Source organism: Tupaia chinensis, unplaced genomic scaffold (assembly GCF_000334495.1).
Source record: "Tupaia chinensis unplaced genomic scaffold, TupChi_1.0 Scaffold000248_2, whole genome shotgun sequence".
Classification (NCBI taxonomy): domain Eukaryota; kingdom Metazoa; phylum Chordata; class Mammalia; order Scandentia; family Tupaiidae; genus Tupaia; species Tupaia belangeri.
This window is the reverse complement of record NW_006159727.1, coordinates 165,733-178,447: the sequence shown is the minus strand read 5'-3', so window position 1 is coordinate 178,447 and position 12,715 is coordinate 165,733. Positions and strand designations below refer to the sequence as shown.

Genomic DNA, 12,715 nt, shown 5'->3' with positions numbered 1-12,715 from the left:
CGGCGGGCGGCAGCGCCCTCATGACAAAAACCCCCCCAAAAAAAAAAAAAAAAAAAAAAAGCCAGAAAGGCACAGCCACCATGGTACAGGCAGTATGGTGCTGCCATGAGATACTGAAGCCACATGGGGGGCTCAGGTTCAGATCCTGGGTCGACTTGAACATGCCAGGCATGCCCATGTACCCGTGATCCTGGGTGACTGGGAGCTGGAGGAGGATCACAGCATGGTGAGACCCTGTCAGGGTATGCAACTGTCACTCATGAAAGAAAGAAATGTAAGTAAATAAGGTCAGATGAGACAGAAGATTATAGCATATCTCCAGTCTTCACCAGCCCTGCACCACGGGCACATGTGTACCTGTGTACTCAGGGAGTCGCTAGATGCGAACCCAGAACTGTCGTCCCAGCTGGATCAGCCTCACAGAGCAGTATTTTACCACGGTCCCACCATCTTGCCCCGTAACACTCTGTTTAATTTACTCTAGGGCCCGTGAGCTTGCCGAAGAAAGTGAAGTAGAGAGCCAGACAGAGAGGAAAAATGAGAAATCACTTCCCATGGGGAGTGGCCATGCTACAATCCCTTCTCTTCCATTCCCCTCTCAGGATTTTGGGAATGCACACACACACACGCACACACACACACACACACACACCCACCCAGTATGTTTTTCAAGTCACCAGGTCTGGGACTCAAATCATGCATGTGGCCACATGGGCCCCAGGTGCTTTAACCATCATGCCATTGGCTGGCCTTATAACATTTCTTGTTCCTCATTTTAAATACCTATGGTATGCCAAAGCAGGCACACCCAAAAACCTGTGGCACCCAGTCTTTGTGCTCAAAGAGTACATCAAGCTGAAAAAAGCATTTGGATTGGTCAGGATGGTGACTATAGGCATAGTACCAGTTTTTTTTTTTTTTTTTTTAAAAAAAGGAAAAAATGAGAGAAAACACTCCCCTGTGTATAAAAAAAATAAGCAACAAAATGACTTCCTTGGACAAGGAGGAACAGAGAGGTGAAATGATTTATCCTAGGTCTCCTGGTGACCTACAATTCTAATCCAGCCACTTTTGGAATAATTTGGAACCTTATTAGATACAACTTACTACTACTAGCTTCTTTTATATCTTGCACATAACAACGCAGATGCATTCCTCCTGTATTCCTTCTATCAGGACGTAGAGCATTATTGGTCTGAGGTTCTAAGCTAGAAACCTTGATCCTTTAATAACACCCCCACAGCCCCGCCCCATGCTCCAGGTAATCTAACCGAGCACCAAGATCCATCTGCTCTGCCCGAGCAATGCCTCTAGCAGCCAGCTCCTCCTCCACAGCCTCGTTTCTGTCCTTTGTCTCACTCGCACACAACGATGGGAGCTTCTGGCTGGCCCTTAGACACTTATTCTACCTCCAAGTGCCATAAACGTTAACTTTCCAAAAGCCGTATCTGATCCTATCGCTTTCTTGCTTAGAAACATCTGTTGGGGGACCAGCAGTTAGCGTAATAGCTATGTTGCTGGACTCCCATGTAGTTGACCGCGGTTCGTGTCCTGGACCCGGGGGCTTAAACTCACGCCGGGCGCATGTGCGTGCGTGCCCAAGATCTCGAGAGGAGAATGGAGGAGAAGGGATTGCGGTGTGGCCATCCCCCCTGGGGGGTGATTTCTCGCTTTCTATCTCTCTGTCTCTCTCTGTCTGGCGAGCGCACGCGCCCTATAGCAAAAACCTCTCCAAAAAAAGAAAAATAAATGTTTTCTATGTTATGAAACATCTGTTGGTTCCCTACTGCTTTTTGGGAAGAAGAGTCAAAGACCTTGATATGGCACAGAAAAGTTTTCAAAATATGGCTTCAGCTAGGTGCAGTGGTGTACACTTATAATCCCAGGTACTCAGAAGGCTGAGGCAGAAGGGTCACTAGTTCGAGGCAGACCTGGGTAACACAGGGCTGTATGTGTGGCTCTCCCTTTTTTAAAATTTGCCAGAAGGTGTTTGTACTCACTAGAGAGAAAGAGAGAGAGAGAGGGAGAGAAAGTACCCCTTGTGAGGGTGATCATGCCACAATCTCCTCTCTTCCATTTCTCCTTTTGGGATTTAGGACACGGACACACATGCACCTGGTATGTTTTTCAAGCCACTGGGTCTGGGACTTGAACCACAGAGTTGCCTATGTAGGATCCAACTGTCTTAACCACTATGTCACTGGCTGGCCTGAGACTTTGTCTCTTTGAACACAAAAGGTAATAATATTACAGCTTTAACCTCTTTTACCACCCTCATATCGGACAAGACCTCCTATCCTCACCCTGCCATTGACCAGGTCCAAACTATTCTTTCATACCTTTTTTTTTTGGAGAGGTTTTTGCTATAGGGCGTGTGTGCTCACCAGAAAGACAGAGAGACAGAAAGTGAGAAATCACCCCCAGGGGGGGATGGCCACACCGTAATCCCTTGTCCTCCCTTCTTCTCTCCGGATCTTGGGCACGCACGCACACGCGCCTGGCCTGAGTTTAAGCCACCGGGTCTGGGACTCGAGCCGCGGTCAACTATGTGGGAGTCCAGCGACATAGGTATTATGCCAACTGCTGGTCCCATCTTTCATACTTTTTCAAGTAATATTTCCTCGCCAAGAATGTTCTTCCTTTTTTTTTTTTTTTAAATAATCATTTCATTTAACTTATTTATTGATTTTAGTTTGACAAGAGAGAGAGAGGGAGGGAAAGTAAGAAAGCAAGCCACCAGGTCCAGGACTCAAACTACAATCCAACATGTGGGAGCCCAGCGCCCTTAACCACCACACCACCTACCACCCCTGCCAAGAACATTCTTAATTCCTTGCCAATTTGCCAAACTCTTACTTAATTCTGAGTCCCAGCTCAAAAGTATCTCCTCCACAAAGCCTTTTAAGGCAATCCCCAACCAGCAGAGAGTGCCCAGAGCAAATTTCCAGAATTCTGTTAAACCCTTACTATGCTGTTCTATTGGGCTGTCAGGAAAGTCAGGACGTCTGTGTCATTCTATGCAAAAATGCATCATGACTTTTCTGAAAACCCGATACTTTGTGGCACCGACTAAGCCACGGTCCAATGTCTGCTGGTTAAGTGAAAATAATCTGGTAAAAAGTAACACTCACACGTGTCAAAAGAACATGCACTTCGGGAAATGCTTTGACTTCTAGAAATCAGAAACACACCTGGCTGGATGTTCAAATGAGCTCCTCCTCCTCCCCAGCACCTGTGTGTTGCTTACTCACTGAGAGGGTGAAATACTTTTACCTCTTCAGGTAGCGCTTCTTGTTCTTCTGCTTGAAAATACAGCTCTTGTAGCTTTTCCTTTAGCAGTTCCACTTCTATTTCATTCACGTGGCTCGCACTCAGGTACATTCCCATCTCGCATTCACACCCGTCTGGGTGGTCTTCTGCAGGGATGTGAACAGCCCAGTCAGATGTCAAAAGCTATGGGATGACCACAGACGTATGAACTGGTGTGTGTTTGTTCTTTTTTAAACAACTATTTATTTAATTCAATTTGTTATTATTATTTTTTAACTTGACCAGACAGAGAGAGAGAGAGAGAGAGAGAAAGGAAAAGCAAGAAAGCAAGCTGCCAGGTCTGGGACTTGAACCGTGGTCAGCCATGTGCAGAAATCCAGTGTCGTTAACCATCCCGCCACCTGCTGACCCCCAGACGAACTGGTTTAAAGGAAAAGATACTCCACTGGCTTACTCAAAGGGCTTGTAAGTGATGGTGGTGGTTTCTCTCCGCCCCCCTTAGTTCTGCATCCCAGAACTGTCAAATAGGATTTCTACCTGTTCAATTCTGGAGTACACCGCCACAATCTCGGGGATGTTCTTAAATTCATTCAGAAAGTTTTGGATCTTCATCTGAAAATCTCGAAGCCATGTAGAAGATACTTTCATCTCTGAAGAGTGCATGATCTCATTACGACACTTAATCACCTACAGAAAAACATACAAAGTTTCAAAGCCAAATAACAGGGTAAACTGAGATCTTAACGCCAAAGAAAAATCACAAAAAGGCTTTTTTTTTTTTTTTGGAGAGGTTTTCACTATAGGGCGTGTGCGCTTGCCAGACAGACAGAGAGAGACAGAGAGACAGAAAGCGAGAAATCACCCCCCAGGGGGGATGGCCACGCCGCAATCCCTTCTCCTCCATTCTCCTCTCGGGATCTTGGGCACACACGCACACGCACCTGGCGTGAGTTTTAAGCCACCGGGTCCGGGATGCAAACCGCGGTCGACTACATGGGAGTCCAGCGACATAGCCATTACGCTAACCGCTGGTTCCACAAAAAGGCTTTTGTTAATTATAAAATCAGCAAGCGTGATTTCCAGAGAAGGATCAGTACTTTCTTGGGATCATGTACATCTTGGGATCTGGGGAAAGAAGACGCTCCAGGTTCCCGGCCCTCGGGCACATCCCTATTTAATGCCATCCTGTCCAGAGGGTACGTACAGAAAAGTTAACTCTTCTTGGGTCACAAACTGAAAGGCCTTCAAGGGTTTAAGACAGGCAACCTAGGTCAACCTGGCCATGTGGGACAGTAGGGAGCCGTGGAGAGACGGGACAGGGACAAACTGCTATGTAAAGGGGCAGCTTCTGTTCAACTCATAGCTTGTGGCCGTACGAGCCCAGTGTTGCCACATCTTCTGACTTTTCGAGAAGCTAGAAATTCAGATGTTTTTGACAACTTCTTTCCTTTCATTCCTTTCCTTTCCTTTCCTTTCCTTTCCTTTCCCTTCCCCTTTCCTTTCTTTCTTTCTTTTTTTTTAAACCAGGCAGGACAAATAAAACATGACTAAAAGCCAAATATTAGCCATAGGACTCCAGGGAACAAAAAGATGAAAACTGAGGGGGCAGTGGGTGGGGTGGTGTTTAAGGTGCTGGACCACGGTCTGAGTTTTGGACTCAGCGGCTTGAAGATCATGCTGGGCACATGTACATGCATGCCTAAAATCCGAAAAGGAGAATGGAGAAAAGATTGAGGCATGGCCAATCTCCCTGTGGGGTGATTTTTCACTTTCTCTCTCTCTGGCTCTCTCCAGCGAGCCCACGTGCCCTATGACAAAAACCTAAAACAATGAAAATTTTAAAAATCGGGCAATAGTGTGGTTCAACATTTTCCCCCTTCCTAAGCTTCTATAACAGGTAAGAAGTTTTTACTTTTTATCATTTTTTTTAGTTGCCAGTGGGCACACGTGCTCAACGGAGAGAGGGGGAGGGAGGTAAAGCACCTTCCAGTGGAGAATGGTCACAATGCCATCCCTTCTCCATTTCTCCATCTTGTCAGATTTTGGGCATGCTTGCACACGTCCCTGGCATATTTTTCAAGCCACCAGGGCCAGGATTCAAACCAAGGTTACCCAGGTGGGATCCTGCTCCCTTAACTAGGGTATGAGGCTGGCCCAAGAAATCCCTGACATGAACCTGGAGGTGCTGTTGAGGCTTGGGGGGATGTTCAACCCCTTGCCACTTGATTAACAATTAACCAGGGTAAGAAATATAAACAAGCCTACAACTGTCCTTGAAATCTTGTGGCCAGCAGGATATCACATATTTCCCCAGATTCCTTAAAACAATCTGCCAGTGGGACCAGCAGATGGCGTAATGGTTACGTCACTGAACTCCCACATAGTCGGCTGTGGTTTGAGTCCCAGAGCAGGCAGCTTGAAACTCACACTGGGCATGTGCGCGTGTGTGCCCAAGATCCCAAGAAGAGAATGGAGGAGGAGGGATTACAATGTGGCCATCTCCATGGGCGGGGGGTGATTTCTAGCTTTCTGTCTCTCCAGAGAGCACATATGCCCTATAGCAAAAATCAATCTCTCCCTGGGACCAGCAGTTAGCGTAATGGCTATGTCCCTGGACTCCCATGTAGGCGACCGTGGTTCGCGTCCCGGACCCGGTGGCTTAAAACTCACTCCGGGCGCATGTGCGTGCGTGCCCAAGATCCCGAGAGGAGAATGGAGGAGAAGGGATTGTGGTGTGGCCATCCCCCCTGGGGGGTGATTTCTCGCTTTCTATCTCTCTGTCTCTCTCTGTCTGTCTGGCGAGCGCACAAGCCCTATAGCAAAAACCTCTCCAAAAAAAAATCAATCTCTCCATAATAAAACAAAAACAAGAAACAAAAAAGACACAACCTGCCAAGCATGTGGGCTGAGGGTATACCCACAGGCTGAAGGAGACAATGCAAAATGTTTGAAATGCCATCGGAGCACCAGTAAGCTGGGTCGAGGGGGTTTTCTGACAACTGCTGTCTACGTTTTAATCTATCTACTCACATATGACTAGATAATTCATAGAATCTTCCAAGTGCAGGGCCAGCAGATGGTGCAGTGGTTACGTCGCTGGACTCCCACATGGCCGACCACGGTTTGAGCCCCAGACCCAGACGCTTGAGACTCATGCTGGGCGCGTGTGCATGTGTGCCCAAAATCCTGAGAGAAGGGACTGTGGCATTGCCATCCCCCTTGAGGGGGGGAGGTGATTTCCCACTTTGTCTCTCTCTCTCTCTGGCAAGCACATGCACCCTATGACAAAAAAAAAATCTCTCTTAAAATAAAAAAGGTGTCAATTACTGTGATAGTTCTTTGACTCTGCTCTTATCCTCAGGGATTCTCACTCCCTTCAGCTGCTGGCAAAATATATGTGCATTTTCTCCATGTGTTATTCTATACCTAACCCAGGTGTGCCATATATCCTTTTCAATGACCCTCAGAGCAATACAGGCAAGACCTGTTCTCTGGTGAACCAGAGAACAACCTAAATCTCCCAGAGAGAATCTGACAAGCACAGAGATCTATTCTGACATTATTACCCATATTTTCTTCAGGCCTATGGAATTTGGTCTTGCAACTGTTTACTCTGAGATTTGGAAGGACAGGATTCAAATGCTTTGCATGCAACAGAATAACATATTCTATATATATTTTTTTTAAATAAGGAAAACAACTTTACTTCTGTTTATTGTGGAAAAACGGAGAAGAGAAATTTGAGGTCGGGACCAGCAGTTAGCATAATGGCTATGTCACTGGACTCCCACATAGTTGATCACGGTTCGTGTCCCGGACATGGTGGCTTAAACTCACACCGGGCGCATGTGCATGCATGCCCAAAATCCTGAGAGGAGAATGGAGGAGAACGGATTGTGGCGTGGCCATCCCCCCTGGGGGGTGATGTGTCTCTTTCTGTCTCTCTGTCTCTCTCTGTCTGTCTGGCGAGTGCATGCACCCTATAGCAAAAACCTCTCAAAAAAAAATTTTTAAATCTAAGAATGTATATATGTGCATAAGACATTATGATATGATATAATGTTTAATTAGGGAGAACTAAGAGGTTAGTCTCTGTCTTTTTAAAGAATTATTTATGGGGACCAGCAGTTAGCGTAACAGCTATGTTGCTGGACTCCCATGCAGTTGGCAGTGGACTGAGTCCTGGACCCGGTGGCTTAAACTCACGCCGGGCACGTGTGTATGCTTGCCCAAGATCCCGAGAGGAGAATGGAGGAGAAGGGATTGCGGCATGGCCCAACCCCCCTGAGGGGTGATTTCTCACTTTCTCTCTCTCTGTCTCTCTCTGTCTTTCTGGTGAGCACATGTGCCCTGTAGTGAAAACCTCTCCAATAAAAAATTATTTATGTAATTTTATTCATCATTATTGCTTTTTAAATTTGCTACAGGGAACACAGGCTCACCAGAGAGAGAGAGAGAGAGAGAGAGAGAGAGAGAGAGAGAGAGAGAGAGAAAGCAAAGAAGTTAGTCACCAGGTCCGGGATTCAAACTATGGTAGGCCATGTGGGAGTCCAGCGCCTCAACCACCACACCACCTGCTGGTCCCAGGTTAGTCTCTTAACTGCACCTGCACTAGGGCTCTCGGACATCATAGATGATGACATTACGAGCCCCACTAGTCTGTTCAGTGATGCTGACTTTGTACACCACTCTTGGAGCTTACCTGGCCGGCCTGGCGTTAGCGGGTGTGTCTCACGGCAGGCCTTTCTGTACTGACCCAACCGATTCGGTGTGTGTGCTTTTGAATCCAACAGCTCTTACCTCGGTGACTTTCTTTCGATCAACCACGAAGTGATCGCAAGAGTTGATGAGACTTAAAAGAGCCACTGCATCACATTCCTCAGGTCCTCTTTTGTCGGCCTGTCCTCGCGGCATGAAAGCCTGCAGTATGGGGGGCAGGGGCAGGAGGGGTGTCTGAGTCTCCTCCAACTCTGGGAGCTGGAGAGGCAAAGGTTACTTGCCCGTTTCCCAAGCAACGACTGAGATTCTCTTACGCACTGAGGTTTCAAGTTAGAGCCTCACCTGTCTAAAATGCAAATGGAGAAACACGGTCACGGTTAAGCCTTGGATGACAACACCCAAAGCGCTGGGCTATGCCTTTGGTACTAGCTACATCTGACACGACTGGTTTTTTTTTTGTCCTAATAACCAGGACACATAGATAGAACATTACTAGTTTTCTTTTCCTCAAAAATTTCAGTGGTAGGGCTGGCAGGTGGTATGGTGGTTAAGATGCTGGACTCCCACGTGGCCAACTGCGGTCTCTCTCTCTCTCTCTGATCAAACTAAATAATAAAATAAGGGACCAGCAGTTAGCATAATGGCTATGTCACTGGACTCCAATGTGGTCAACTGCAGTTGGAGTCCCGGACCCAGTGGCTACCCAGTGGCTACAACTCACGCCAGGCACATGTGCGTGAGTGATCAAGATCCCAAGAGGAGAATGGAGGAGAAGGGATTGTGATGTGACCATCCCCCCTGGGGAGTGATTTCTCGCTTTCTGTCTCTGTCTCTGTCTGTCTGGCAAGCACACGTGCCCTATAGCAAAAACCTCTCCAAAAAACAACAATAAAAAAAAAATTTTTAATTAAATAATTCTTTAAAAAACTAAATAAAACTTCGGTAGCTGAGTTCTTAAAGGCAAGGATTTAAAAATAATGCTACTCCAAAGTGAATGTTTTCATTTCTTCTTTTTAATTTGCCAGAGGGTGTGTATGCTCAGCAGAGAGAGACAGAGACAGCACGGAAGAGGGAGAAGGAGATATAGCTCCCACAATGCGGTGTGGTCACAGTGCAATCCCTTCTCCATTTCTCCATTGCATTGGGATCCTGAGCATGCACGCACATACACCAGTGTGGTTTTCCGGCCACTGGAGCCGGGATTTGAATGGTCAGCTACCTGGATAGCTATCAGTCAGCTATCTGGGGTCCAGTTCCTTTAACTGCTAGGCCACAGGGCAGACCCAAAATGGATACTTCCTAGATGACCTGAGAAAGTTCAGTATGGTAGTGTGAAGCTAAGAGCCTGAGTTTTGGAATATGACAGAGTTGGGTTCAAATGTCAGCTCTGCCACTTGCCAGCTGGGTGACCTTGGGCAAGTTACTGAGCCTCGGCTTCCTCATCAGTAAATGGGGGCTACCTGTCCTCATTTATCTTGAAGGATGTTGTGGACAGAACACTAGCAGACAGAGACCGGGATATAAGACACTAGATATGCTAGAAGGGCCTTGTTCTAGAACAATCTTCAGTAGGATGTTATGGCACGGACCTCCAAAATGATGTCATAGCTAGGCTTGGGCATAATTCTTTCCTGAAATATCCTAAACATATATCTGGAATCAACCATTTTACCAGGCTAGAGCTCTCAAAGGTACATTCCTGCCAAGGGACTGAAACAGATGCTATACCACGCTAAGTAAAAGAGACCACTTTCATTGAACACACACACATTTCAGCAGGCAAGCCACTGCGATGCTTCCTGAACCTGTACTGCTCATGATGGTATTCTGAAAACGGTGCTGGTGAGTGCCGATGCACCCCAAGGAGATTCGGGGCTATCTTTCTGATAATGGTGTGATCATACACCTGAGTCTCACCTACAAAGGGTCTTTGAGAAGTGGATGGAAAAAGCGTATTACTAAAACTATGCACGGGGGACCAGCAGATGGCGTAATGGTTTCATCACTGGACTTCCAGGACTCCCAGGTAGTGGACCATGATTCAAGTCTCAGGCCTGGAGGCTTAAAACTCATTCCAGGCACATGTGCATGAGTGCCCAAAATCCCAAAAGGAAAATGGACGAGAAGGAATTGTGGCGTGACCATCCCCCCTGGGGGGGTGATTTCTCGCTCTCTGTCTGTCTCTCTGGTGAGCACACATGCCCTATAGCAAAAAATTTCTTAAAAAAAAATAAATAAATAAATAATAATAAAAAGCTATGCGCGGGAGGGGACCAGCAGTTAGCGCAATGGCTATGTTGCTGGACTCCCATGTGGTCGACCGCAGTTCGCGTCCCGGACCTGGTGGCTTAAACTCACGCCGGGCGCGTGTGCGTGTGTGCCCATGATCCCGAGAGGAGAATGGAGGAGAAGGGATTGCGGTGTGGCCATCCCCCCTGGGGGGTGATTTCTCGCTTTCTGTCTCTCTGTCTCTCTCTATCCAGGGAGCACATGCGCCCTATAGCAAAAACATCTCACACACACACAAAAAAGCTATGTATGGATTTTGAAAAAAAATTTTTTGCACCAAAATAAACTCATACTTTAATTCTGATATCCCACAAACTTTCTGAAGTCCCCTCATAATTAACAGAAAATGTGCGTACACTGGCCCCTACCAAGGGGTACCATGGCCAGTACCATCATTGTCTTCCCACACCTTAACAGCCACCCACACACCTGCCTTTTGAAAGAAGTCTACAATAGATATTACGAATATCAACAAAGAAACTAATGAACTTGCTACAGTTAATGCACTGTTTAATGTCGCTGTCATTGAGAGGAAAACGTAAAAGTCGAGGGACCTTAGTTGCCTCCCAACCAGGCAGTTTGCTTTTACATTGTGAGATAGGCCCTTTCTGGAAATTTCTCAGCAACAAAAATGGCTATGTTCCGTGTTAAGTTTGATTTGAGTAACTAGTCCCCTCCTTCAGAACTAGGAGCCAACAGGGAGGCCCTGATTACCATTCCACGGTGAAGGTGGTTTCTGGCAACTGCTGCGTACGCTGTGTCCCACGCGGAACCCGCGCAGCACTGAGAAACACACTCGCTGCCTTGCTTTACCTTCTGCAAGAGCGCTGAGGAGGAGCAAGCGAGACTGGAGGAAGAGACAGAGGCCAGATCGTGCTGGGCCTCATTGGCTCTGGAAAGGAGTGTGGAGTCTATTTGAAGGCCATCGGGAGGCCACCCAGGGGTTTTAGGCAGGAGAAGAAAAGGATGTAATTCTCATTTGAAGCCAGAGGTGCCCAGAGCAGCAGAGCAGGCCACGGAGGGGAGGGAGAGAATTGTGATGCAGAGGTGGAAAGGCGGAGGGTTCTGGAAATATTTTGCAGGTATGAACAAGGCGGGGTGGTGGTGGTGAGAAGGCAAGAGATAAAGAAGACTGAGTCTAGGAAGCTGGTGATGGGGAACAGGCATAGGGTGGGGGCAGAGGAGAAGTCGCAGCAGCAGAGAACTGCATGTGAAGGGTCCAGGAGGGGATGGACAAGAGGGGACACATGAGCAGGTGCATCAGAAGAGAGGGTCGGGCTAAAGGTGGTATTAACCTTCACAGGCCTAGGAAACATCATCAAAGAGGGGGACAGAAAAGACCCAGCCCCAAGTTCCGTGGAAGGCCACAATCCACTCTACTACTCCATTCTCTCGAGACTTTTTTTCTTTCCTTTTTTTTTTTCCCCGGAGAGGTTTTTGCTATAGGGCGCATGCGCTCGCCAGACAGACAGACAGAGACAGAGAGACAGAAAGCGAGAAATTACCCCCCAGGGGAGATGGCCATGCCGCAATCCCTTCTCCTCCGTTCTCCTCTCGGGATCTTGGGCACGCATGCACACGCGCCCGGCGTGAGTTTTAAGCCACCGGGTCTGGGACGTGAACCACGGTCGACTACATGGGAGTCCAGCGACATAGCCATTACGCTAACTGCTGGTCCCTTCTCTCGAGATTTTGGGTGGACAAAACCTCTCCAAAAAAAAAAAGAAAAAAAAGCTATTTGTATGGCAATGGGAATATGCTAGGAGAACAGAGCAGAAGAACCAAGCCTCAAAGTCCTTGGGCAGGTGGGAAAGGGTAAGACCTAACACACAAGTGGAGGGATGGGGCAAAAACAAAGCCCCAGCATGTTTTTCAAATCTCTGTCTGGGACTTAAACTACATAGTCAACCATGTGGGATCCAGCTGTCTTAACCACCATGTCATCAGCTGGCCCCTGTCTGTCTTTTCTTAAAAATGAAATAAACAGGGGCTGGCAGTGGCATGGTGGTTGGGGTCGTTGGACTCTTAAGTGGCTAACCACAGTTCAAGTCCTGGATCTGGCGGCTTGCTTTCTCTCTTTCTCTTTCTTTCCCCCCGCCCCCAACCCAGTCAAATTAAAAAATAAAATAAATGGATAAAGCTAAATCATCTTTAAAAATTAAATAAACAGGGGTCAGCGAGTGGAGTTGTGCTTAAGGTGCTGGACTCCCATATAGCCAACTGTAGTTTGAGTCCCAGACCAGGTAGCTTGAAAATCATGCTGGGAGCACACGTGTGTGCATGCCCAAAATTCCAAGAAGAGAATGGAGAAGAGACTGCCATGTGGCCATCCCCCTGGAGGGTGATTTCTCTCATTCCCTTTTTCTGTCTCTGGTGATTGGATGCACCCTACTGCAAAAACCAAAAAAAAAAAAAAAAAAAAAACAAACAGAACCAA

General features: G+C 47.2%; 1 protein-coding gene across 2 annotated transcripts in view; it reads right to left on the bottom strand.

Annotated features, from left to right (window-relative positions):
* The window catches only part of CUNHXorf38 (chromosome unknown CXorf38 homolog), a gene marked incomplete at its 5' end in the record, with an annotated part of 26,647 nt that overhangs the window by 11,011 nt on the left and 2,921 nt on the right, over positions 1–12,715 (bottom strand). Inside the window, 4 exon segments of one of the 2 annotated variants that reach the window (XM_027772030.1) lie at positions 3,274–3,453; positions 3,808–3,957; positions 8,071–8,190; positions 8,332–8,335. In XM_027772030.1, coding sequence (XP_027627831.1) covers positions 3,274–3,453; positions 3,808–3,957; positions 8,071–8,190; positions 8,332–8,335 — 454 coding nt within the window. 2 annotated transcript variants of the gene reach the window in all.